This window comes from Daldinia decipiens (assembly GCF_022478715.1).
Source record: "Daldinia decipiens strain CBS 113046 unplaced genomic scaffold F4813scaffold_11, whole genome shotgun sequence".
Lineage (NCBI taxonomy): Eukaryota > Fungi > Ascomycota > Sordariomycetes > Xylariales > Hypoxylaceae > Daldinia > Daldinia decipiens.
This window is the reverse complement of record NW_026054554.1, coordinates 724,801-746,301: the sequence shown is the minus strand read 5'-3', so window position 1 is coordinate 746,301 and position 21,501 is coordinate 724,801. Positions and strand designations below refer to the sequence as shown.

The 21,501-nt window shown below is 49.2% G+C and overlaps 7 protein-coding genes across 7 annotated transcripts; 4 read left to right on the top strand and 3 right to left on the bottom strand.

Annotated features, from left to right (window-relative positions):
• Positions 1 to 32: 32 nt before the first annotated feature.
• F4813DRAFT_355505 (WD40 repeat-like protein) lies at positions 33 to 1,937 on the bottom strand. The gene is made up of 2 exons (XM_049242876.1): positions 1,696 to 1,937; positions 33 to 1,640 (listed from the first exon to the last, which is right to left on the bottom strand). The coding sequence occupies exons 1-2, from the start codon at positions 1,814 to 1,816 to the stop codon at positions 286 to 288; spliced, it is 1,476 nt and encodes a 491-aa protein (XP_049101004.1). The 5' UTR covers positions 1,817 to 1,937; the 3' UTR covers positions 33 to 285.
• Positions 1,938 to 2,206: 269 nt separating this feature from the next.
• F4813DRAFT_355504 (DNA polymerase alpha/epsilon subunit B-domain-containing protein) lies at positions 2,207 to 4,363 on the top strand. The gene is made up of 4 exons (XM_049242875.1): positions 2,207 to 2,352; positions 2,408 to 2,717; positions 2,769 to 3,732; positions 3,842 to 4,363. Exons 1-4 carry the CDS (start codon positions 2,306 to 2,308, stop codon positions 4,060 to 4,062), a joined length of 1,542 nt encoding a protein of 513 aa, XP_049101003.1. The 5' UTR covers positions 2,207 to 2,305; the 3' UTR covers positions 4,063 to 4,363.
• A 133-nt stretch (positions 4,364 to 4,496) lies between these two features.
• F4813DRAFT_395493 (uncharacterized protein) lies at positions 4,497 to 5,981 on the bottom strand (the record flags this gene model as incomplete). The annotated part of the gene is made up of 1 exon (XM_049247701.1): positions 4,497 to 5,981. One exon carries the CDS (start codon positions 5,979 to 5,981, stop codon positions 4,497 to 4,499), a length of 1,485 nt encoding a protein of 494 aa, XP_049101002.1.
• Positions 5,982 to 7,536: 1,555 nt separating this feature from the next.
• F4813DRAFT_355502 (uncharacterized protein) lies at positions 7,537 to 8,850 on the top strand. The gene is made up of 2 exons (XM_049242874.1): positions 7,537 to 7,899; positions 7,958 to 8,850. Exons 1-2 carry the CDS (start codon positions 7,720 to 7,722, stop codon positions 8,630 to 8,632), a joined length of 855 nt encoding a protein of 284 aa, XP_049101001.1. The 5' UTR covers positions 7,537 to 7,719; the 3' UTR covers positions 8,633 to 8,850.
• Positions 8,851 to 9,039: 189 nt separating this feature from the next.
• F4813DRAFT_37101 (uncharacterized protein) lies at positions 9,040 to 10,363 on the bottom strand. The gene is made up of 2 exons (XM_049244569.1): positions 10,340 to 10,363; positions 9,040 to 10,279 (listed from the first exon to the last, which is right to left on the bottom strand). The coding sequence occupies exon 2, from the start codon at positions 9,682 to 9,684 to the stop codon at positions 9,049 to 9,051; it is 636 nt and encodes a 211-aa protein (XP_049101000.1). The 5' UTR covers positions 9,685 to 10,279; positions 10,340 to 10,363; the 3' UTR covers positions 9,040 to 9,048.
• Positions 10,364 to 14,290: 3,927 nt separating this feature from the next.
• Positions 14,291 to 17,892, top strand: F4813DRAFT_395491 (uncharacterized protein). Its single transcript, XM_049247700.1, has 2 exons — positions 14,291 to 15,156; positions 15,287 to 17,892. Exons 1-2 carry the CDS (start codon positions 15,026 to 15,028, stop codon positions 17,292 to 17,294), a joined length of 2,139 nt encoding a protein of 712 aa, XP_049100999.1. The 5' UTR covers positions 14,291 to 15,025; the 3' UTR covers positions 17,295 to 17,892.
• Positions 17,783 to 21,219, top strand: F4813DRAFT_36904 (fungal-specific transcription factor domain-containing protein). Its single transcript, XM_049244389.1, has 5 exons — positions 17,783 to 18,543; positions 18,740 to 18,894; positions 18,959 to 19,166; positions 19,245 to 20,740; positions 20,810 to 21,219. The coding sequence occupies exons 1-5, from the start codon at positions 18,270 to 18,272 to the stop codon at positions 20,951 to 20,953; spliced, it is 2,277 nt and encodes a 758-aa protein (XP_049100998.1). The 5' UTR covers positions 17,783 to 18,269; the 3' UTR covers positions 20,954 to 21,219.
• The last annotated feature ends 282 nt before the right edge of the window (positions 21,220 to 21,501 follow it).

The window sequence follows — 21,501 nt, the reverse complement described above, 5'->3', positions numbered from 1 at the left end:
ATCTCACTCAACGCATGGATTACACCAGCATATACATGCATACTACTCGTATTAGATCTAAGAGGGGTATATATATACCTTAAGTAGGTAGGCAGATAGGTACCTACCTATACTGAACATCTGAACATCCATCCATATTTTCCCCAGGTATAACCGCCGTTCTTTAACCACCGATACCATTCTCACCATCGCCTGTCACCTGTCGACGTAACTAACTCGTCCAGTCACTCACTCACACTCACTTGCCCACTTCGCATAAAATAAAACAAAAGTCTCAACTACCATCTAGCCAACCGCGAGCAAATCCCTCCCCCGATTCACCTGCACCATGCGATCCTCCCCACCACTAACAATCCCCCAGCTGCGATCCCACGCCACCCCAAACACCTTGGCGCCTCGGCCCGGTACATCACCACCCTTGCTATTCGAAGCCTTCTGGCTCTCCCGCTCAATCACATACACAGACTCACTCACCGCGCCCCCGCCCTCGGCCCGCGTGCCCGCGCGCGCGCCCCGCAGGTCCCAGATCCGACACGTGCCGTCGTGCGAGGCGGAGACTAGGCTGTACTCGTTATCGGGCGACGCCGCGACGGCGGCAACCATGTTCCGGTGCCCGCGCAGCGTCATCACCGAGGTCGCGGCCGCGCCGGCCCGCGGGTCTGCAAGCGTGATGTGGCGTGCTGAAGTGCCTGCTGCGAGGAGCACGCTGTTGCCGTGGCGCCGGATAGCGCATAGCGAGAGGAGCGGGTGCGAGGTGGTGATTACGTTTTCGACTTTGCTAGTCGTTAGGTCGATGGTGCGGATGGTGTGGTCCTGGGATGCGGTGTACGCCACCGTGGCATCGGCCGGGTCGAAGAGCGCGGCGGAGGCGGCGGCGGTGTGGGGTTGGGTTAGGGAGAGGGGGCCGCGTTGGGGTGCTGAGGAGGTGAGTTTGCGTTTCTTGGAGGCGGAGGCGTTGGCGCCGGGGAGGAGGGCTGCTGGGGCGGCGGGGGCGGCGGATTTGGATGTTGTCCAGAGACCGATGGTGCCGTCGCTGGCGGCGGTTAGAATGCGTCCGGTCGGGCCGTGGACATCGAGAGATTCGATGCCAGACTTGTGCCCGTACAGCTCGAGGGTGGGCTTCAGAGTACCGGAGAGGTAGTCATCAGCCTCGGTATACTTCCATATGCGGACTGTGCGGTCGAGCCCGGCCGACGCAACCTGCGACGCGGATATGAATTTCGCAGACTTAACGCTAGCGCTGTGGCCGCCTAGGCTGCTGGACGAAGAAGTCGCAATTACATTCCCGGATTTATTCCATATCCTCAGCAGACCATCATACGACGCCGACAAAATCCTGTCCTGGCCCGTCACAAACTTCCCTCCGCTCCAGACACCCGCGCGCGAGGTTTCAGACAGAACGTCGACATCGCTAACCCAATCGTCGTGCTCGAAGCTAGCCTGGAACACGGGCGGTATTAAGCTGCGGACGTACTGCACGGTGACTGTAGATTCGGCGGAGAGCCCGTTGGCTTTGAGGTAGTCCTCGAGCGAAGTGCGCAGGAAGCTGCCGTTGATGAGGAAGTCGAAGGGGATAGGCGACGGGGTGTCGAGCATAGACTCCGAGTTGAGGACGCGGGAGAGGCCATATCGCTTGATATCTGTGAATGAAGTCAGTATGATTTGGTATTATAAATAGGAGGGAGCAAGACGGACCTGCTGGCACGAGCAATTGGGTTCGGCCTTCTGGCAATTGAAGATCTGGAGATGTTGTGGTGAAATTGACCCGGATTTGCTGGGTCTCGGCCGCTCCTGGCTGGCCTATAGACGAATCCATAGTACTTTTATAACCGATCGATCCTTAATTGAGCAAAGAAGTTGTGATTATTCGAGTTTTAATATGTGAAATCCGGGTATTTATTCAAAGCTGTCGGTCCATGTAAGTTGATGTTTAATTCTGGAACTTTTTTTTTTCTTATCGATAGAATTGGGGAATTTCTCCCGTTTAGCTTCTACCAGCCTTCCGAACTCATACTATCAGCCTTACCCCGCGATGCAGGGGTACTAACCAATCAATGCACGTCCACTATAACTGCTTCAGCTATGTACATGTACCTAGGTAGGTAGTGGACCTTAGGTACAATACTATGTACATAGGGCTAGCGGGCTGTTAGAATGCTAAAGCCACCCACCCTCAAGCCAAGCCACAGTCAATTAACGCCAAAAACGCGTCTTCGTCCGGTGGACGCGTCTTTCTATGCACTTTCTCTATAATTACTATTTCTCCTAAACCCAGGCCGAGGATGTTAATTATAAAATCGTCACGATGACTACGCTAGATGATATCCCTGGAAACTTGCTCCGGAAGCCTTCGTAAGTCTTTGTGGTTCTTCAATTCAACCAGACCGTAGATACTGACAGTTCACAGGGGCAAGACGGAGGATGAACTCCAGAGGGCTTCTTCAGATTACAAGTCACTGCACTCCTTCAGACTTGATAAGGATAAGCCGTACAAGCAACAGTTCGCCGATATGTATTTCCTGCGGCTCACTAAGATCAAGCCTGCTGTCGAGCAGCTCGCATCTGCTGCTTGGGATGACCAGCTTATTGGTGAGGAGCCGGTTAAGAAGGCGGAGCGGGTGCTGGATATTCGACAGGGAGAGTTATGCTGGGTCTCGGGCACCGTCTACATGGATATGCCCTTGAAGCCCAATATTCTAGAGGACGTCTCCAAGGATGTATGTGATCGAGCCGCCAAATCATGTAACTTATAATCTAACTCTCCCTAGCGATGGCTCTCGGCCCCCATCTCAAACAAAAAGTACTACTCAGACGACGGTTCCGATGCCGTCACCCTCGAGGACGAGTCCGGCCGCATACGCCTCGTCGGCAACGTACTAAACTCGGTGCTCCTCGTGACCGGGTGCATCATTGCCGTCATGGGTACCGAGAACGCGAACGGCGAGCTCGAAGTCATCGACTTGAAATTCCCAGATCTACCCCCGCAGCCGGAACGCTGGGCGCTATCTAAGTCGCCCGTAGACGCCAAGGGCGGTGCTACGAAGGGAAAGCCCAAAGCCAAAGCTAAGGACGAAGACGCCGAGATGACAGACGCCGAGTCCAAAGGTAGCGGGTCCAAAATCGCCATCGTTTCCGGCCTAGGCTTCTCCGGCACCGACGCCTCGCACGCCATTGAGCTAAGCTTACTCCTCGAGTTCCTGCTAGGCGAGTCGCTCGACCCCTCCGCGCAACAAGAGTTGTCCCAAATAAGCCGGCTGATCATCGCGGGTAACTCCATTTCCCTCGAGGAACGACGCCCCGCCGCCGACGAAGACTCAACCGAGAAAAAAGCGCACAAGAAATACGGCTACGACAGCAGCGCATACAACGCTCTCCCCTCCCAACTCCTCGACGAATTCCTCTCCGCATTACTGCCCTCGATCCCCGTAACCCTACTCCCCGGGGCCCAAGACCCTGCCAACGCGAGCTTCCCGCAGCAGCCGATCCACCCGGCCATGTTCCCGCACTCGCGGCCATACACAGCACCGCCTACAGCTACGGACGCCGAGCCCGGCTGGTTCGACGCCGTGACGAATCCGTGGGAGGGTGAGGTTGACGGTTGGCGGGTTCTCGGGACGGGGGGCCAGAATGTCGATGATATATTCAAGTACGTCGATAGCGACGATCGGCTGGGCATGATGGAGGCGATGTGTCGGTGGCGATGCTGTGCGCCAACTGCGCCTGATACCCTATGTATGTTTTATACTTTGCTCTTTACTCTATCCCCTATCCATACCAGGATTCCCTTTCTCCTTTTATTTTTCTCCCTTCGGAAGCTAACCAACTACCCTACGACATCTAGGGAGCTACCCCTTCCAAGACGACGACCCGTTCGTCATTCAGACATGTCCGCACCTATTTTTCGCCGGCTGCCAGCCCGAGTTCGGCACCAAAGTCATACAAGGCCCAGAAGGGCAAATCGTGCGGCTCATTGCCGTCCCATCCTTTGCAGATACCCAAGAGATAGTGCTGGTGGATACCGAGACCTTAGACGTCACGAAGGTCAAGATTGCTGCGGTCTAGGAGGCCACTGCCCGAGCGTGATATTAGGTACGCTAAGATTATAATGGTAGGACTTGAGGGGTCTCCAGAATAGAAAACTCTTGTCAACGATACCCATATATAGTATCTAAGGCTAAAGGACAAAAAACACAAGGACATTCACGGGCCAGGCTTAGCAACCATTTATCATCTAACTAGGTAGATAGATTTAGGGGGTAGCTTAAATGTCATTATAAGAATCAACTAAACCCAGCGCGAGGCATGACCACAGGTCTTCCGAAAGAAGATATTTATCAGGCCTAAGCCGTAGCATGAAATCAACGCATGAAACCGCCGCGTGCAAAAGTAACGCATTGTGAAAGCTATACGAGATATATGCCCATAGGCACGAAGACTATAGGTCCAAATACATCGCCTTAAGCTCTTCTGAAATCTCCTAATCCATCTCGACTTCCCTACTCAGACGAGACAACCCCTTGATCCGAATCATCAGAAGTTTCCGACTCGTCGTCTTCGGCGATCATTCTAGCCAACTGCTCCTGCGTATATTCGGGCCTGACGCTTGAACTTCTCGATTCTCGAGACGAAGCAGGCTCCGAGGCTTCAGACCAGTCGTCTGGCAGGGCCTCCATCTCCATGCTATCTACGTGTCGCCCCCTTTCCTCCTGTCCTAGGAACTTCCAGGGCTCAGACTTCATCGTATCCCTTTCCTCCGGGCAGAGTATGGCTAGCTTTTCGATGGCCATTTTGAGCATGTACACTCGCGACTTCGCACTCTTGACCTGTTTCTTAAAATAGGCCTCGGCGCCCTCGGCGCCCTCGGCATCCTTGACTGCGACTCCAGTCTTGTCCTCCCGCGCCTGTTTCTGCATGTAGTGGCATCGGAGATTGATTATGTTCTCGTACAAGTTGGCGTCGCTATCTGTGGCTAGGATGCGGAGGTATTGGACGTTGAGAAGCATAAGCGACTCCCTGGTGGTGGTGAAGTGGTTGAATAACCGAGTGGCGGGCACCTCGTTGGGATCCCCAACCAAATCAGTAAAGCCCATATCCTTCACTTGTACCGCCGGTATTTGGAGCGTCAACGTGTGAAGATGCGCTGGCTCGGCTAGGCCATGGCCAGGAACGAACTTGCGGATAGCGCTGCAGAAATTGCTAATGACTGTAATATTCAGGCGGTTCGCGGGGACGTTGATCTTGATGTGACGCATCAGATGTCCATATTTATCGATGGGGATCTTGTCCTTGGGAAACACGCGGCCCATGATTCTTTCCGTCGTCTCCAGATAATCAGGAGGATCGCGAATGTCGTAGAGGAAAGCGTTCTCGCCGAATAGGATACGAAGTCCTTCCAGCCATAAGACCCGGCACGTGTAGAGGATTGCGAGGTCTAGTTTAGGTCCCCTACGTCCGTAGACTCGGGTCCAGCCCCTGAATACTGCAATGTCACGGGGAGAGACCAGGATGTACCTTAAGATTTCGTCGCGAATCTCGGTAGGGAGGCAGCTGAGAGTAACTATAGCTCCGACAGAGGTAAAACTCTCAAGCTTGAGGGTGTCAAGAGAAGGCGGCTGCTCGAGCCCTTTGTCTTTCTCCCAAGGCAGGAGGCGCGAGACCTTTTTGCTCCCGTCTTTGAGGATTTTGGGACGCTTGCTCCTATCGCAGTCGTCGTAGGCCATGTTGGCCGAACGCTTTCGGCTTGTCCTTTGGGTCATGGATAACACTAACAGATCATCATCGGGGTGAGTTGGTAGTTCGACCATTTCAGCTTCGCGGCGAAGTCGACGCTCCTCCCTCGCACGAGCAGCTTCCTTCTCGGCTCGCTTTTCTGCAGCGGTAGGCCCATTTCGTTTGCGCACGCCACGTCCAGAAGGAGCAGTCTTCCTGATCGCTGTGCGTTTTCCTTTGCTGATGGAAGGGTCTGACTTTTTAGGAGGCATGCTTCTTGTAACTGCAGTTGGTCAAATACGGAAACATGTAGAGATAGAAACAGCGCAATGCGTACACGTAGGTGTCGAATATGCCGTAGTAATGTTGTCCGGATGATTTCGGGCAGGGAATGAAGCGGATTCATAGAACGGTTCACCAAATAAATACTAGGATATGCTGGTAGCGAGTGTTTATATAGATTAATGAAGGCGTCCCGGCTCACCCAAGAGATCAAAGGGCAACGTATTGGCTCTAGTAAGAGTAGGATTCCAGGGCAAAACAGGGAAACTTCTAACCTACGCTACTTGATAACTGTGGTTAAGTAGAAGTTGAGTTTGAGAAGTAGTAGGATATGAAAGGTAGGAGAAGAAGGTTGTAGAACTGAAGGGCGTACGAAACAACAATATGATAATGCACGGAATAGAAGCTGCGGTTATTAGTTGCTACCAGGTAGGTTCGTTCTCGTCGACGGGCAACAGCTGCTAGAGTTGAATGATAGGTAACGAATACTGGAAATGATGAGGTTTAAACGTCGCTACCTTCCCATCATGTTTACGTATGTATATACCATATCTGGTTTGTATTCCTGATGGGATATATCGCTGGGGATCTCAAAATGTTATGTACCTAAGGTATATTTGCTAATAATGTTCAATCTAATCCAATGCCCCCTTTTCCTGCTAAGAACCGTTGTGAGAGTAGTTGGAATATGAGATGCTGCATATTGTCAGTATGCATTAGACACCGGCAATTATGGGCTATTTGTGTCCAAGTTTGATCGTATATTATAACGGTAGTAATTATCGAAACGGCTTTTAATCTCCTTCCCTACTTCTTCCTATGCCTTACACGTATATAGAGTACGCATATGGTGTATTAAGCATCGGTACGTGTCTTGAAGAATATTTCCTCGAGCCATCTCAAACTCAAACTTACATATTTAGAAGGGATTACGGCACATCTAATAAGATAAGTACCTACCTATCTATGTAATTTAATATCGAAGTATAGGTAGCCTTGAGATCTGACTAGGACGGAAAGTGATATAAAATCACTTATAAGAACTGCCCTGTCCTTTCTAATCTAAGGAGTTCCACACCTAGGTAAAGCCATGAAGGAATGTCATAATTGCCATTCACAAGTATTTTATATAATAAACACCGACTTTTCTAAATAATAACCTTGCAGAGGGCTAAAGTAACGCTGGTTTAGGTTACTTGATTCCTTCATCTTAGAAAAAACTCGGCAACAGCCTTCATAGTCCAGATCCCTTCTAAGTAAAATCAAGCCTTTTGCAGCTCGTAGTTACAGTTACAGTAGTAATTAAACAGACATCAACAGTATGGGGGCTTTAATAAATCAGAAAAGATGGCAACTTGGGTGTAAGTCTGTACAATTGGTGGTACTTACATAGGTACCTACCTCTTATTATGAGGTACCTAGTTACATAAATCCCTGTCACGGCTTCTACATAGGTAGTACAGCGACGATAAAGCTTGAACAGGTGTGGGGCAGAGCTAATACCAGCGTTAAGGATTTACTGATAAGATAACTGTACCTATAACCTTTTTTTTTTCTTGAACTTTTGTCGCGTGCAGCTTCTCACGATCGGATCTAATTGGTTGGCACCTGCTTCTATCCATTTACTTATATTTACCTTCTCCTTCTTCTGCTGTTGTTTGTTCTCCTCGCACAAAAACATTGTTTTCGCTTCAATTCAGCTTTGCAGCACCTTGGGATTATAGCAAGATGGCCAAGGAACGAGCTGAGAAGCTCCACAAGAAGGCTGAAAAGCCCGAGAAGAAGGTCTCCAAGGACAAGGTGAAGAAGCAGAAGAAGGAGAAGAAGTCGAAGCGTGTAGAGACGCCCGAGGACTCGGACAACGAGCCCAGCAAGCTACAAGATACCCCGGCGGCAGCTGAGGAATCTGTGAGTATTTCTTCTCTACGAGACTTCCGTGGATGCAAGACTTACAGTTGGATTCTAGTCGGCCGAGTCCGCACCAGAGGCCAAGCTTAAGAAGGAGAAGAAGCGACCAGACAAGAAAGCCGAGAAGTCCAAGAAGAAGGAAAAGAAGTCCAAGAAGGCCGCCCTCGAGGAAGCGGTAGCCGATGGCGCATCCAACGACACCAAACTTCCCGTGCGCCCCATCTCCAAAGACTCAGATTCCGATTCCGATTCCTCGGACGACGACAACGGCCCAGCTCTCTTCACAATCGACACGAAGCCCACGCCCATCGACCCTAACACCATCCCTCAAAAAGCCGACGCAGCAGACGAAGACGACGAGACGTATCTCTCGGACGGCGAACCCAAGGGCCCGAGCAAGATAAAGCCGCCGACGGGCCTAAACCGCCAAGCGCGCCGCCGCATCCGCATAATCGAGCGGCAGCGCGAGAAGATCACCAAGGAGCTCGGCGCGGACGCGGGCGCGGACGACGTCCAGGCCAGGCTGGACAGGTGGGTCGAGGACTACGACAGCAAGGCGGCCGCGCGCATGGACAAGAAGAAGCGCCGCAAGGACAAGGAGGCCGCGCGCATCCGCAACAAGAAGGGCAAGCTGCTGACTGGACGTCGTCTTAAGGAGCGCAAGAAGGTGCTGGATAAGATGGATAGGAAGGCTTCTAAGAGACAGGGCCTTTCTGCGCAGAATGCGGCGTGATTAGGCATCTTAGGTGGCTATCTACCTGGGGTTTCCTTACTAAGTACCTACCTGCTACGACCGGGGCATTTCTTCCCGGGACGATTCTTCTGAGGCGTTGGGCGTGGAATGTTAAAAGCTTGTTTTGCTCGTCTGTGCATGTTTATGATGGTTCGTTTATGACTTCTCGGTATTACGGCATGGTTATGAGCAGACTCCGAAGAAGGTCAAAGTTTTTAGGTCATGGTTTTGTTTTTAACAGAGATGCGTCGTTTTATTCGCCCTGATTTTATGTGCCTGGCCCCCCTCCCCCCGGAAACCTGTGATAACTCCAGTCCACTATGCTTCCCATATATGTACCTATGCAGATCTCGTAACGTACAGCTAGCTCGTCAATTCCCCTTTAAGTCCGTGACGTGACTATTCTTATAATCCAATCAAGGCTTCTTCGACTCGCTCTCCTTTTCCTCCTTCTCCTCGTCGCCATCATTCTTCTTCTTCCCCCCCTGATTCCACACCTCAGACACCTGATCCGCAATAAGACTCCAGTACCCGCCGCCGCCCTCGCTCAGCGCCTCCTTCTCCCTCTGATCCCTCTTAGCCTTCCAGTCCTCGCCGCTATCCCCCATCCACACCCTCTGCAGCAGCCCCTTCTCCTTCTCCTTCTCCTTCTCCCGCCGATGCTCCTCCAGCATCATGCTCCTCCTCTGGTCCTCGGCGACGCCGTCCTGCGCCCGTCGCGCGCGCTCGGCCCGCAGCCGCGCCTGCGTCTCTTTGGCCTTGTCCGGCAGCTCGGCGCCGGACATCTGCTCCAGGCGCCGCGCCATGCGCCGCAGGGACGAGGTGCCGCTGTAGTCGGCGACGAGCCGGTCCGTGCCCCACAGCGCGACGCCGCCGAGGATCATGGCGCGCAGGTCCAGGCGGCGCGGCGGCAGGAATAGCGCGAACAGCGCTATGGGGGTTACGCCTAGCGCGACGTTGTGGACGAAGGGGTTGATGGGAGGTTGTGGGGTGGGCGTAGGCGTGGGCTGTGGCGGTGCCGCGGATTGCGGTTGCGATGGCGAGGACGCCATTGCGTATGTGTATGTATATGTACCTATGTATAAAGATGTGTGTGTGTGTGTAAGTAGATAGTTTCTCGTCCGAAGTCTCAGCGATTGGCTATGCGCTGAGTCGTTGAGGTGAGGGGACGAGGGGATGGCGGGACGACAAGAGGAGGGGTTATGATGCGACTTTCGAAATTGCGGGTTCGTCGAGGGGGTTCAGGGGCAAAGCGAACGTCGATACAGGTCTACAGCTGAGCGGTAAAATTAAACATTGGACGCCTTGCCGTTTTTCAGGAATCGGCCAAGTATGTAGGTCTCTGTCCTCGGTGAGTCTTGCGGGTTAAACGGAGCTCTGGAATGGGAGACGATGTCGGTGGTAGGTAGAAACAAACTCCAGCGAGCTCAACTTTTTTCTGCAGGGGTTGCTGTTATCTACCCTATCTAATCAAAGCTAGGTACCTAAGTGTTGCTTGATAACTGGAACATGCCGAGATCCGCGCTGCAGCTTGTATAATTGGTTCATTCGCTACTTACACAGGTAAAGATCGAGTTGCATCTCCGGATACGATGAGACACAGCATCTATCAACCGAGACAGTAACATCGGACGAAACAGAACCTACCTTGAAATTATCAATAAGCAAAGAGCCGCATCCTCATTGTCCTAGCTCCATTCGACGAACCTAGGTACATCTACGTTGTACATACGATAGCAATCACCTTCCTATGAGCCAGCACGAGAGCTTTCTGAGCCCACCGATCCAGATGTCTCGGTTCCTTCAACCCATGCCGGTTGGATCATAATAGTGTCACGATTAACATTGTCCGCGTGTTCTCTGCACGTTCGTCTTGAGTGCGGCGGCACTCCTAAGTAAACAACATCAACCTCGAACACAGCCACGATATCTAATAACTACATACGTCAATCGACGAAGTTTAAGAGATAGGTATACTACCGTTACCGAGGTAGCAGGTAGCTTATGAGTTTAGGCATGTAACCACTATTGTAGGTAAGGCAGATTTTTTGTGAAACGGCGGACGCTATGGCGATAAATGCAAGGTACATATATTTGACGTGACGTACATATGTACTTAAGGCATGTTACTTTTTATCTCGTGGATGTGGAAAGTTTACCTAGATCTGAATTGAGCTTCCAAACGAAAGACCGCATTGTGGGTCTCGCTTTATTGGATTTTTCGGACATGTCCGGGTGGCTACTGCGCCTTGCTGGCGGTGTTTCTTATCTGTCCATCTACCGACTCTTCGGTGGCCTACCGACCGTTAGCTCCTGCGGAAAAATGCACAAAAAGTCGGTCACCACTGGTCAGCTAAGAGCGGGAGAAAAGCGGAGACGTTTCATTATCTGGGATCGCGTGGCTGCACAGAGTAGAGAGGCTGAGTTCATTTTCTCTAGTTTGGAGGTACCTTTACTTCGGCTTCAGATCAATGCCCTGCATATCGAAGTATTGAAGTATCCAAGTAACGTGATCCCCTCGGGCGACATCATTTTACATCTTGTTGTAACCATCATTGTTATTTTGTGGATGCATTATTATCAATGCTAATGCTGTACTGTACTGTGCTCTTATTTATCTACCATTCGGATTATGTCCTAACGCTGAGCACAAACTCGCTATCCGGGGTTGAACTGCGATCACCTCTGCTGGAATCTTAGTCTGGTGGTCTTGAAATTGGGGGTCTAAGAATGTGGCCTCGCTACGATTTAGTGCTATCGAACGCTAGGATTGCAATACCAGCAAAGCGGAAGGAGGTCGATTTGAGGGCTCCCTGATTATGACCCCCGGACATCATTCTCCAAGGACATATCACGTAATTGGGATAACGTCGGAGGACTATGCATGCGGGGTGTTGTACCGCAATTCTAAAGGGCCGAAACAGTTGTGAGTTTCTTTCCTTCGAGGTGTCATTGACGCGTAAACAATAACTATAGAACTATAGCGAGGCTGTCATATCGTTACGACGGGTTTGTGCAGCAGAACAAGTTGGTGTTGTCCTCTCCTGTGTACATCTTGAGAGATACGAACAGAGTTCACGTCGTTAAATGTAGCAACGGGTAAGAACGTGCCGGTTTCGCCGGTTATCGAGTCAGATATCTTGGTATATATTAAAGGTATATGTGGTAGTCCAAGGAAGCGATATCAATATGTGCTAACCTAGTGTAGAGGCCTGAACCCGTGGGAATTCTGATATCCGCGCCTAGACTTATTGCGCTTGTGCAAGTTTCACAGGCTCGGTTTTATTATTCGAGCCACGTCAATGTGAAATAATACCTAGATATCACCATTGGCTGCTGCGGCTAAGAGTCTTGGCTAAAGGTTAGGTAACCATTAGACAAGCGGGGGGGACAGAGGACGTTGGTATTACGCACATAGGATGCTGTGTAAGTAGATAACTTCTTGTAAATGCGGTACGGTATACAACTTTATTGCAATGCTAGTATCAAATGCCAGTATTAAATCCCATACGAACAAGAGCCTAAGAGGAGCCGGGCAATTTTTTCGGCATTACGATTAACGACGTATTATTTGTTGCTTTTATCCGAAGTGAAACAAGACGTAGAAAAGAGATTCGGCGAATTCATGTCGCTAGCGGCCTGTTTTCAAGTGTAGGAAAAAGCCCCCAAATTTGTATATCGAAAGTTTAGCGCCGTTTTCTCTCTCGGCATTCTTTTGATTGGACGGACACAGTATTGTTCAACGACAGCTGCTCCTCTTATTGTCTTATTGTAGCTTTGTACTTGGAGTGCCGTTGAGCGGACCGAGGCTTCTCGGACCTTGATTCTGCATGAGATGCAAATCTAATGAGTGCTTTTCCATAGTATATGGTGGCGGCCTCCCCCTTGACGCATGTAGACGCTAATGCAGTCTTCCGTAGGGAACACGGGCGAATCAAGACATTAGACGTGGTTGCACTATAGGGCTGATGAACCAAGAATGAAGACATCTTCTGCATTGGCGTAAAAGATGAGACGGCTTTCACACCCTTGCATGCGCTACCCTTGGCAGTGATGAATTTGGTGGAGAACGATTGGTCTCAGCGTTATAAGTCTGCAGTTAGATGGACCACTGGGGAGATCATAGCTCTCTCGTAGGGCTGAATTGGTGAGTACGAATATAGTACTTGGGGCGCTTAAGACCACATCCGTTACTCTTAGATGATCATGTTCCGCAATATACGGGCCGGCTCCGCGAGCGAATAGGTCAAATGGGTGGTGTTAACATCTTCTAAAAGGATTGGTAACACTTCAACTGGAAGGTCATAAATCAAGGAAGAATGAAGAAGCAGAGTTACTGCAGCGCTCAGCACCTTGCAGTACACACCGATGCTCCTAATGAATGATTTGGTTGAGGTGGTGTAGAGTTATGAGTCGGGAGTGGGGGATGAGATGATGATCATGGACAAGTTCTTGGCCACCGGTAGTGTAAGTGGTATGTAAGATGCAGAATTAATTAGGGCCAACTAGAGCTAAATGGCTAATTTGTTTAATGTTATATGACGATGTGGGTGTATTTACTTGAGGTATACTTCGTACGAGCAGAAGAATGTAATAATACATAGAGTAAATGAATTAGAAACACAATGAAAAAGTCAAAGTTTCTAATTTATCCCCGGATTTCTAAGAGGGAGCAAGGGTACAAGCGCTTGACAACTTGGCGACTTATGTAGCATGTAGCCTGTAGCCAGGGGTTCAAGGTAATCATACTCCGATTATGTCAGGCGGAGAAGAGTACATATGTACTGATGACGGTGGTATGATATGTGGTTACCAGTCTGAGGCTTGCCGATCCTGGAGAATAAACTCAACTGTTCACCTGCAGCAGGTCCCTGTCTTCAGCCAGCCGTTTCTTCAGCCGACATATCACGATACTTGTAATTAAGGAAATTAATTCACTTACATACAACCTTATCGTACTTGATACATGTATTGATTGAATAGAAACTATAATCAGAATGCGTAATTACCTATATAATAAATTTGTGTAGGGCGTATAAATGTGCTGTGACTTATACCTCGATAACGATGCTGGGTTAAGTACCTTAGGTACCTCGTAACCGCATAAGATGCCAGCCTTACGGACAGACATGGAATCGGGCATATCGGTCGAAAAGGAAGACCGGCTCAAATGGATGTCTCTTAATATGACAAATTATCGATAATGCCTTGCAGGCTTCAGGTACCTATCCTTACCGAGCATCCCTACCGGTAGCTCCAGCGTGTGTAACATACGTTAGGTACCTACGTATATTCATACTGGGCAGATGTTCCAACATGTTATGTATGTCTAAAGTATTCCGTACCTGGTAGTGAACCCGAAATTCCCAAAGCAAAAGACAATCCCCATACCTATGCATCAATACTTGCACAGCATTTCTGATAGTGTCTTGGCCGGTCGTTGTTATTGGTACATTTTCATACATTGTCTAAAGTTTTAGACCTTGGGTGTTCGATATATTTTAGTAAGTACCTACCTATCGCAAGTACCTAATCTCTCGGTTATCGAAGTACAGTACATATTAAGGTCTGGTGTTAGGTAACCTTAGTATTGTACATCGGTAGGCGGGCTGGGCCTGCTTACCGTACCTAACCTAGTGTGAGGCACCTGTACTAGGCATGTAGGTTAGTAGAAATGATGTATATACAGAAGCTGTGCCCCAATCTAAGCCCCCAAAATTTCCAATCCAGATCACCCTAACCTTTTTTAATGTAGACTTGCCATATTTGCCTAGCTTTTTGCTAGAGAGCCCTCCGGTGAACTCCCCCTTGCCCCTCCGGTTTAGAACTAACCCTTACCTTTAGAAATACCCGTCCGTCGGCACTCATATCTCCAATCTCAATCCCCATCCCGTCCGCTCACTCCACCAAAATAGGTTCAAGAACGTGCAGAATCCCGTAGCCGTTCATTTCAAAGGGATAAATAAATTCACGCTCTCCCTTTTACTTCTTCCCCTGCTTCTTATCTTGTTTACCCTTGGTCGCACAAAATATATTCATTTGATACCCTTCCGGAAATGGGTTTGTCTGGCCGGACAACTCAAAAACGTACCTATATATTAATTTTAACTTATTCGCCATATTTAGCTTCATTCCTGTCGGTATACTCAAACGGTCAATGCTTCCTCGGTTCCTCCTTATTTGATCCTGCTCCTGCTTCAGCTCCACCATTACCACTTCACGCGTTCTTAGAATCGAAGCGCGCTTAAATACGCCCCTTTAGTAAGGAAGCGCCTTTGTTCTTACTTATTCTTTCTGTTATATTTCAGATCGGCCCCCTTCTGCGTGGGCTCTGTTATGCAATTAGCCGTACCAAATTTTTCTCAGGAGTGATTGAAGCCCTCCGGAGATAAGATGAGCACGAGCAATGCTCCACGGCCTAGACTGGCCCTGTCCTCGGCCGATACGACTCAGGTCCAGGGACGACAGCCGAGGAGATGTCGTACCAGCAAGCCGAAAGTCAAAACAGGTTGCAATAATTGCAAGTACGTGTTTTCTGTTAAATAAGACTATCGATTTTTATATGTTACATCTTATTTCTTATATCATATTGCCAACATGTAGTTATTAGCTGTATCGTGTATATCATGCTAAGTAGGTGCTCTGCAATTCTAGACAACGACGTATTAAATGCGACGAGCAACGGCCAGCATGCACTCAGTGTGTCCGGTCTAAGAGAGACTGCACCGGCTATCCGCCTCCTCCGCGGACTAGACACACTGATAGGAGACTGATTGCGCCTGCGCCTAGTACTATCACCGGCCATATTAATCCTATCACGTCAACGGACCGTGCCATCCGGCCAGTTCGGACTCAGCCTCAATCGCAGCCAGCGGTCACGATGGCACAACTAAAACCTCAGCAACAAATATACGCCAAAGACTTTACTCCCCCTCAAACACCCGTATCTAGTTCATTGACGGTCCATCGGCCATCTCTGCTCACCTTTGATCCGATAGAAGGCCCGTATTTCCAAATTTTCAGAGAGCGTACGGCTAGTGAGTTGTCAGGGTTCTTCGACTCGTCCTTCTGGACAAGGAGTGTTCTACAAGAATGCCATTCCGAGAAAGCTATTCGGCACTCGGTTGTCGCTTTAGGGGCTCTTTATAAGACATTGGAGAAAATGTCCGAGTCGCCGCCCAATTCGCCAGCTCCTATAGTCGATCTGACAGATAATGCGGCCCGACACTGGGAGGTCGCCTTCAAGCATTATTCCTTAGCTCTGAAATCGATGTGGGACATGACTTCTCAGGACCAGGCGTCGCAGAGGATGAGTCTCATGGCGGCGGTGTTGCTGGCTTGCTTTGACTCGTTCATCGGTGACCATAAACAAGCGATCGTCCAAATCCAAAGCGGTCTCCGGCTGCTAGAAAGTCTGCGTGCTCAGCGAAGAAATTCTTTCCACCCTAAACCTGAAGAGCCAGTTGAACAGGATCTTGTTCAGATGTTCACTCGGTTGGCCATTCAAGCAAAATCTTACGACATGGCTTTCCATTTCCCTCAACCATTCGTTATACGCCTTTCTCCACAGCGTACCGAACAACCCATATCCCCTCTTTCCGATGGGGGTTCACCGGCGTTAACAGCGCAACCGCAGACTCCAGACATATTTCAATCATTACTCGAAGCGAGAATGGCGTGGGATAATCTGTGCGAACAAATGATGCGGTTCACGGAAAACATGTTCTTAACGTTCACGACGATGAGCCCAGCGACGAGCCCCATGGGCGTGCTTCCAAATTCTTTAAGACAGTATGGTACGGGCTTCGCCGATAGAATATCCGCCTGGTCCAGGGCTTTCGAACCGATACTATCATCTCGTATAATACCTGCGAAGAGTAGCCAAGAGAAAACCGCAATCGCTGTTCTGAAGATGAATCAGATTATGGGCGAGGTTCTATTTTATATGACATTTAGTGATACAGAGCTTCAATTCGACACATACCTGCCGCAATTTAAGGACATTGTTAATCTAGCTGTGGAGGTTGTCGGAGATGAAGAGCGCAGGGCTGCTGCGAAACGATGTCCGAATCCAGAATTTTGTCATCACCAGCCAACTCATCCAGACGCCTTTGGTGGACAGTACACAGCTCGGCATATCAAGCCGAGCTTTAGCGCAGATCTAGGCATCGTCCCTCCTCTTTTTGTAGTTGCGACGAAATGTCGAGATTTTGTGACCCGGCGTCAAGCTATACAATTGCTGCGAACTAGCTCGCGAAGAGAAGGTATGTGGGATAGTGAATTAGCGGCTCGTATTGGCATGTGGATTATGGAAATAGAAGAGGGCGATGATGGCGCCGATGACTTCGGACGCCGTACGTCGAGCTCAACCGATATGAGCAGACTTTCTACGGGAAGCCCGAACGCCCTAACTGCTAGATCTCCTAGCATTGGAAACGATATTCCCCTCGGTCCCGGCGGTAATGCCCGCTGGGCAGGTCGAAGGGAGAGTGTACCGACATCACCGTATGTGAGGAGGGCTATACCGGAGGAAAGGCGTGTTATGGTACGAGCTGTCAAATTCGATCTTCGCGAACGTGTTGCAACGATTCAATGCGGCACACGAGGACTGATCCCCGGCATGCGGGACCCGCGAACACAAGCCACCAGGATCGAGTGGTAAAAATCTATTTCGTTACTTAACTACCTAAAACTACCTAAAACGATACTGCAATGTAATCAAAAGCTGGTCTAATTTGTGTATACTACCTTGTCTACCTCCTAGAGGGGTTTTACTTCGATTCGGATATTTGGATTTACTGGCAGGACCATTCGTTAAACACTACAAGGCTAGTTACGAGAAGAAGGAAAAGAGAAATGATTAATGTTGGAATGTTGAAATTGCAGGCAACAGGAAAATGATACTGTTTCCTAAATATCTATTTGTGTTCTTGTTGGTGCTATAACTTAGGCTCTAAAGGGGTTCCATTTGATGTTAACATCGTGTGATACTATAGAGACGAATAATAGGGCTGCTAACACCCATATTCTAATCGCAAGTTGTGTGTTAGTTAATAAGAAACGCTGCTGCAAACTCCTTGTTATCTCATGTAATTGCTGACATATATATCTCATCTAAGTTGATGTACATATGCAGGACCTGCCTATTTCTAGCTATTAGAATTTAGAGCACTTACCTAATCACAATCCCCTAACCTATGTAAGTTTAACCTTAGTCTAGGTAGTTATCTACAGGTAGTTATACATACAAGTACAAACTATAAACTATAAAATCTATCAACTTGTTACATTATCTTTTTACGTTCCCCCCTTCAATATTTCCTGTAAAACAGAGAGTAAGCGAATAGTATATATACCTACCAGCATCCCCGTATTTCAATTCGATTGATTGGTTATCGCACGTGCCTAACCTAGAATGCCGCGCACTACGACTGCGGCTCAGCAAGATACCATGGACCAGAGAACGCTATGATTCGTTTCATCTAGCCAGGTTCACGTAATCGTCTGGAGACCACATGTCGCTCTGAGATGCGAACTTAGCCCTGCCAGCTAATTCAAAACCAGCTTCGGGATCCCTCGGGTTTAACTTAATTCCTTTCCCCCAGCATCCTCCGTACGGATAGAACAAAAATACAATATGCAAGCCGGTGCTTTCAACGGAACAAGCGGCGACGACCCCGCGTCGTCGTCGGCGGCAGCCGGGGGTATCGGAGCAAATGGTCATGCAAAGCGAACACGAGTCCTGCTTAGCTGTGCGCCTTGCCGCAACTCTAAGCTTAAGTGCGACCGCATAACGCCGTGCGGCCAGTGCGTTCGGAAGGGGAAGCCGGAAGGCTGCCTCTATGCTCCGAGACCCGAGAAGCAGAAACCAGCAAAGAGCATGGCTGCACGTTTAAAGAGACTCGAAGGGAGTACGTATATACATCTCAAGGTTGCACATGCCCGGCCATCTTCCTCCTTTCTGTTCCTCTTATTAATTTAATATACTGCATCCTTGATATAGCCTACATTCTTTCCTACATTCTCGTCTTTCACGTCCTGAGAGTACCATATCTGAAATAGCTCAAACAAGAAATAGAGAGAAATGTCACTAAGACCCTACTATAGTGGTTCGCGGTATGATCGATACGGAGGGTTCTATACCAATGGTTCCTACGGATAGGAAAGCAGGACAGGAGCAGAGTGCCGGTGGTCTCGTTGTTCAAGGTGAGAAAGCTACAAATTACGTCGGCGGCACACATTTTATGGCTATTTTAGAGGACGTGAGTGCTTCCCCTTCTTTGATTCACCTACAGCAACGCATTAGTGACCAAGTCCACGTATTAGATCGAGGATCTTAAAAGCTACTTCGAAGACCCACTTGATGATGGCGACGAGATCTATGACCCGTATGAGAATACCGGACCAAATGAGCTCTTGATGTTCTCACGGGGCGTCCCTAGGGATAAGTCGGAGCTGCTGGCCCTCTTGCCAGAGAAGGCTGTCATTGATCGTCTGATGAATCGCTACTTCAACTCTAATAGTCCTTCTCAACGTGAGTCCTCCCAAAAGACACTCATTTATTTCGAGTGGACTTGTCTTCCATTATGATTTCATTGCTCACTTTTTGAAGATATCATTCACATCCCTACATTTCTGAGGGAATACAACGAATTCTGTAAAGATCCTGACCGGGCGCCTCTGAACTGGATAGCTATGCTCTATATGGTGTTGGCACTTGGTGTGTTCTTCTCTTCATTTGCCGCGCCGCATGAGCTTGTGAGCGATTCTCCTATGCCAGTCATGGACAGGTTCAGGCAGTACAGGGGCGCCGCTGGGTGGGCTCTAATTTGGGGGAAGTACTCCCAACCGAACTTTTATACGCTTCAAGCATTCCTATTATATGTCGAGGGAGATTTCATGACGAATCGCAATCATCGTATGAATTGTTACCTGCTTTCATCCGTCTTGATCCGACTTATGTTGAAGATGGGTCTCCATCGCGATCCTAGTAAATTACCCAATATAACGCCGTATGATGGCGAGATGCGGCGGCGTCTATGGAATATCGCTATTCAAGTCGAGTTGCTAGTCGCATTCAATCTAGGTCTACCTAGTATGGTCCACGGAATCGAGACCGATACGGAGCTGCCGTCACATCTAATGGATACTGATTTTGATAAGGACACTAAGGAGCTGCCCCCAGCCCGCCCCGATACGGAATATACGCCGCTTACCTACCCGATCAGCAAAGCAAAGATAACACGCGTGTTTTTCTTAGTCGTTCGGCAAGCACATGCTCTTAGAGTCCCGACGTATGCCGAGGTCATGAAGATCGATTCACAGATCGAAGAAACATGGAATAATATACCTCCACTTATGAAAATGAAGCCGATGGAAGAGTGTGTTATGGAACAACCCGTCCGGATTATCCAGAGATTCGGTATCGCGGCAATATATCAAAAAAGTCGATGTGTCCTTCATCGACGGTATCTTGCCGAACTCGTACCAAAAGAGGAGCACGACTACTCCCGCCGAATATGTTTTGAGGCGGCGTTGGCATTACTAGACCTTCAAAATACTATGCACGAAGCTACTAAGCCGGGTGGCATGCTGCGCCAGACAGGCTGGTTCGTTGCAGCACTGGTGGCTGTTAATGACTTCCTCCTGGCGGATATGGTCCTCGCCCTCATGATTCAGAATGATAAATACTGGGAGGAGGGCAACAGTCCCAGCTGGATAGCCCGAAGCTCGCCGCCATTCACCAAAGATAAGCTCTTGTACCTGCTTAAGAGATCATACAACGTCTGGTGCGATATGTCAGGTGACGCAAGTGAATTCAAGAAGGCCGAAGAGGTCGTTCGGACTATACTCCAAAGAATTCAGGCGAAACTTCAAATCGATGCTTCACTCTTCCCTAATACACCGCCGGAGTTATCTATAAACGGGAATACCGAGATGACGGAGATGACAGATTTGTCGATAGGCAGTGGCGGCCCTTCAACAATATCTAATAGCAATGAGCCTGCCGTTGAGGATTTTGCTGATTTCGGCGCCGCCACGACAAATACAATGGGCGCGAGCGGGATATCGGACTCTCCTTGGACGATGCAGAATGACTATGACTGGGTAAGTCGTATCTGATGATTTGTACTCTTCCAGACCGTGGCGAATTGTTAATGAACCCACGCAATATAGCGATCCTTTGATCCCATGGCGCGTGATAGCGGACACATCGATCCCACAATACAAATGACGCAGGACGCTTGGCTGGCCGGGAATACAGCAGAAGACTTTCCCGAGTTGTTAACTCCAAACGCATGGGGCTTCCATCCATCGTAACTCCTCAGCCGGGATAGCCGTTTGAATCCAGGGGTAAAAAGCCAGCGGAATCGTCCGATCCGCCTTTGATAAGGTATCAAGCTTCAAGGTTACAGATTCGTAGCATCCTAGCTTTTCCAAAGTGAGAAATCCTGGGCTGACCTAGGGAGGGTGTGGAGAAGAAGTTCGAAGAAACACGATCTATCCGCGGGGTATTATTTCCAACCCCGCATGGTCCCTGATTGGTTAGCCCTGCAAGTTATCTCGTTGTTTTCGAGGGGAGCTTATACGCTTTTTTAGTGTTGGCTCATGAATTCTGCCCAAGCCCAAAGAAGGTTCTCCAAAGGAGCGAACAACAACCTCATAAGACAACATAAAGAACTTGAGGAAAAGGGTGCACCCGCGGAAATGCTTCGTTCGGCCTTAGAGAGGGGACATGCTTGGCGCTAGAAGGACCTCGCTGGGGATGATGACGGCAACGTAGTGGTTGAGCCTCCAGGAAGGATGTTCGCTTGGCTGTTTTGTACGTAATAGCACGCAACATCCGGCACGACTATTTGTAAAGGAGA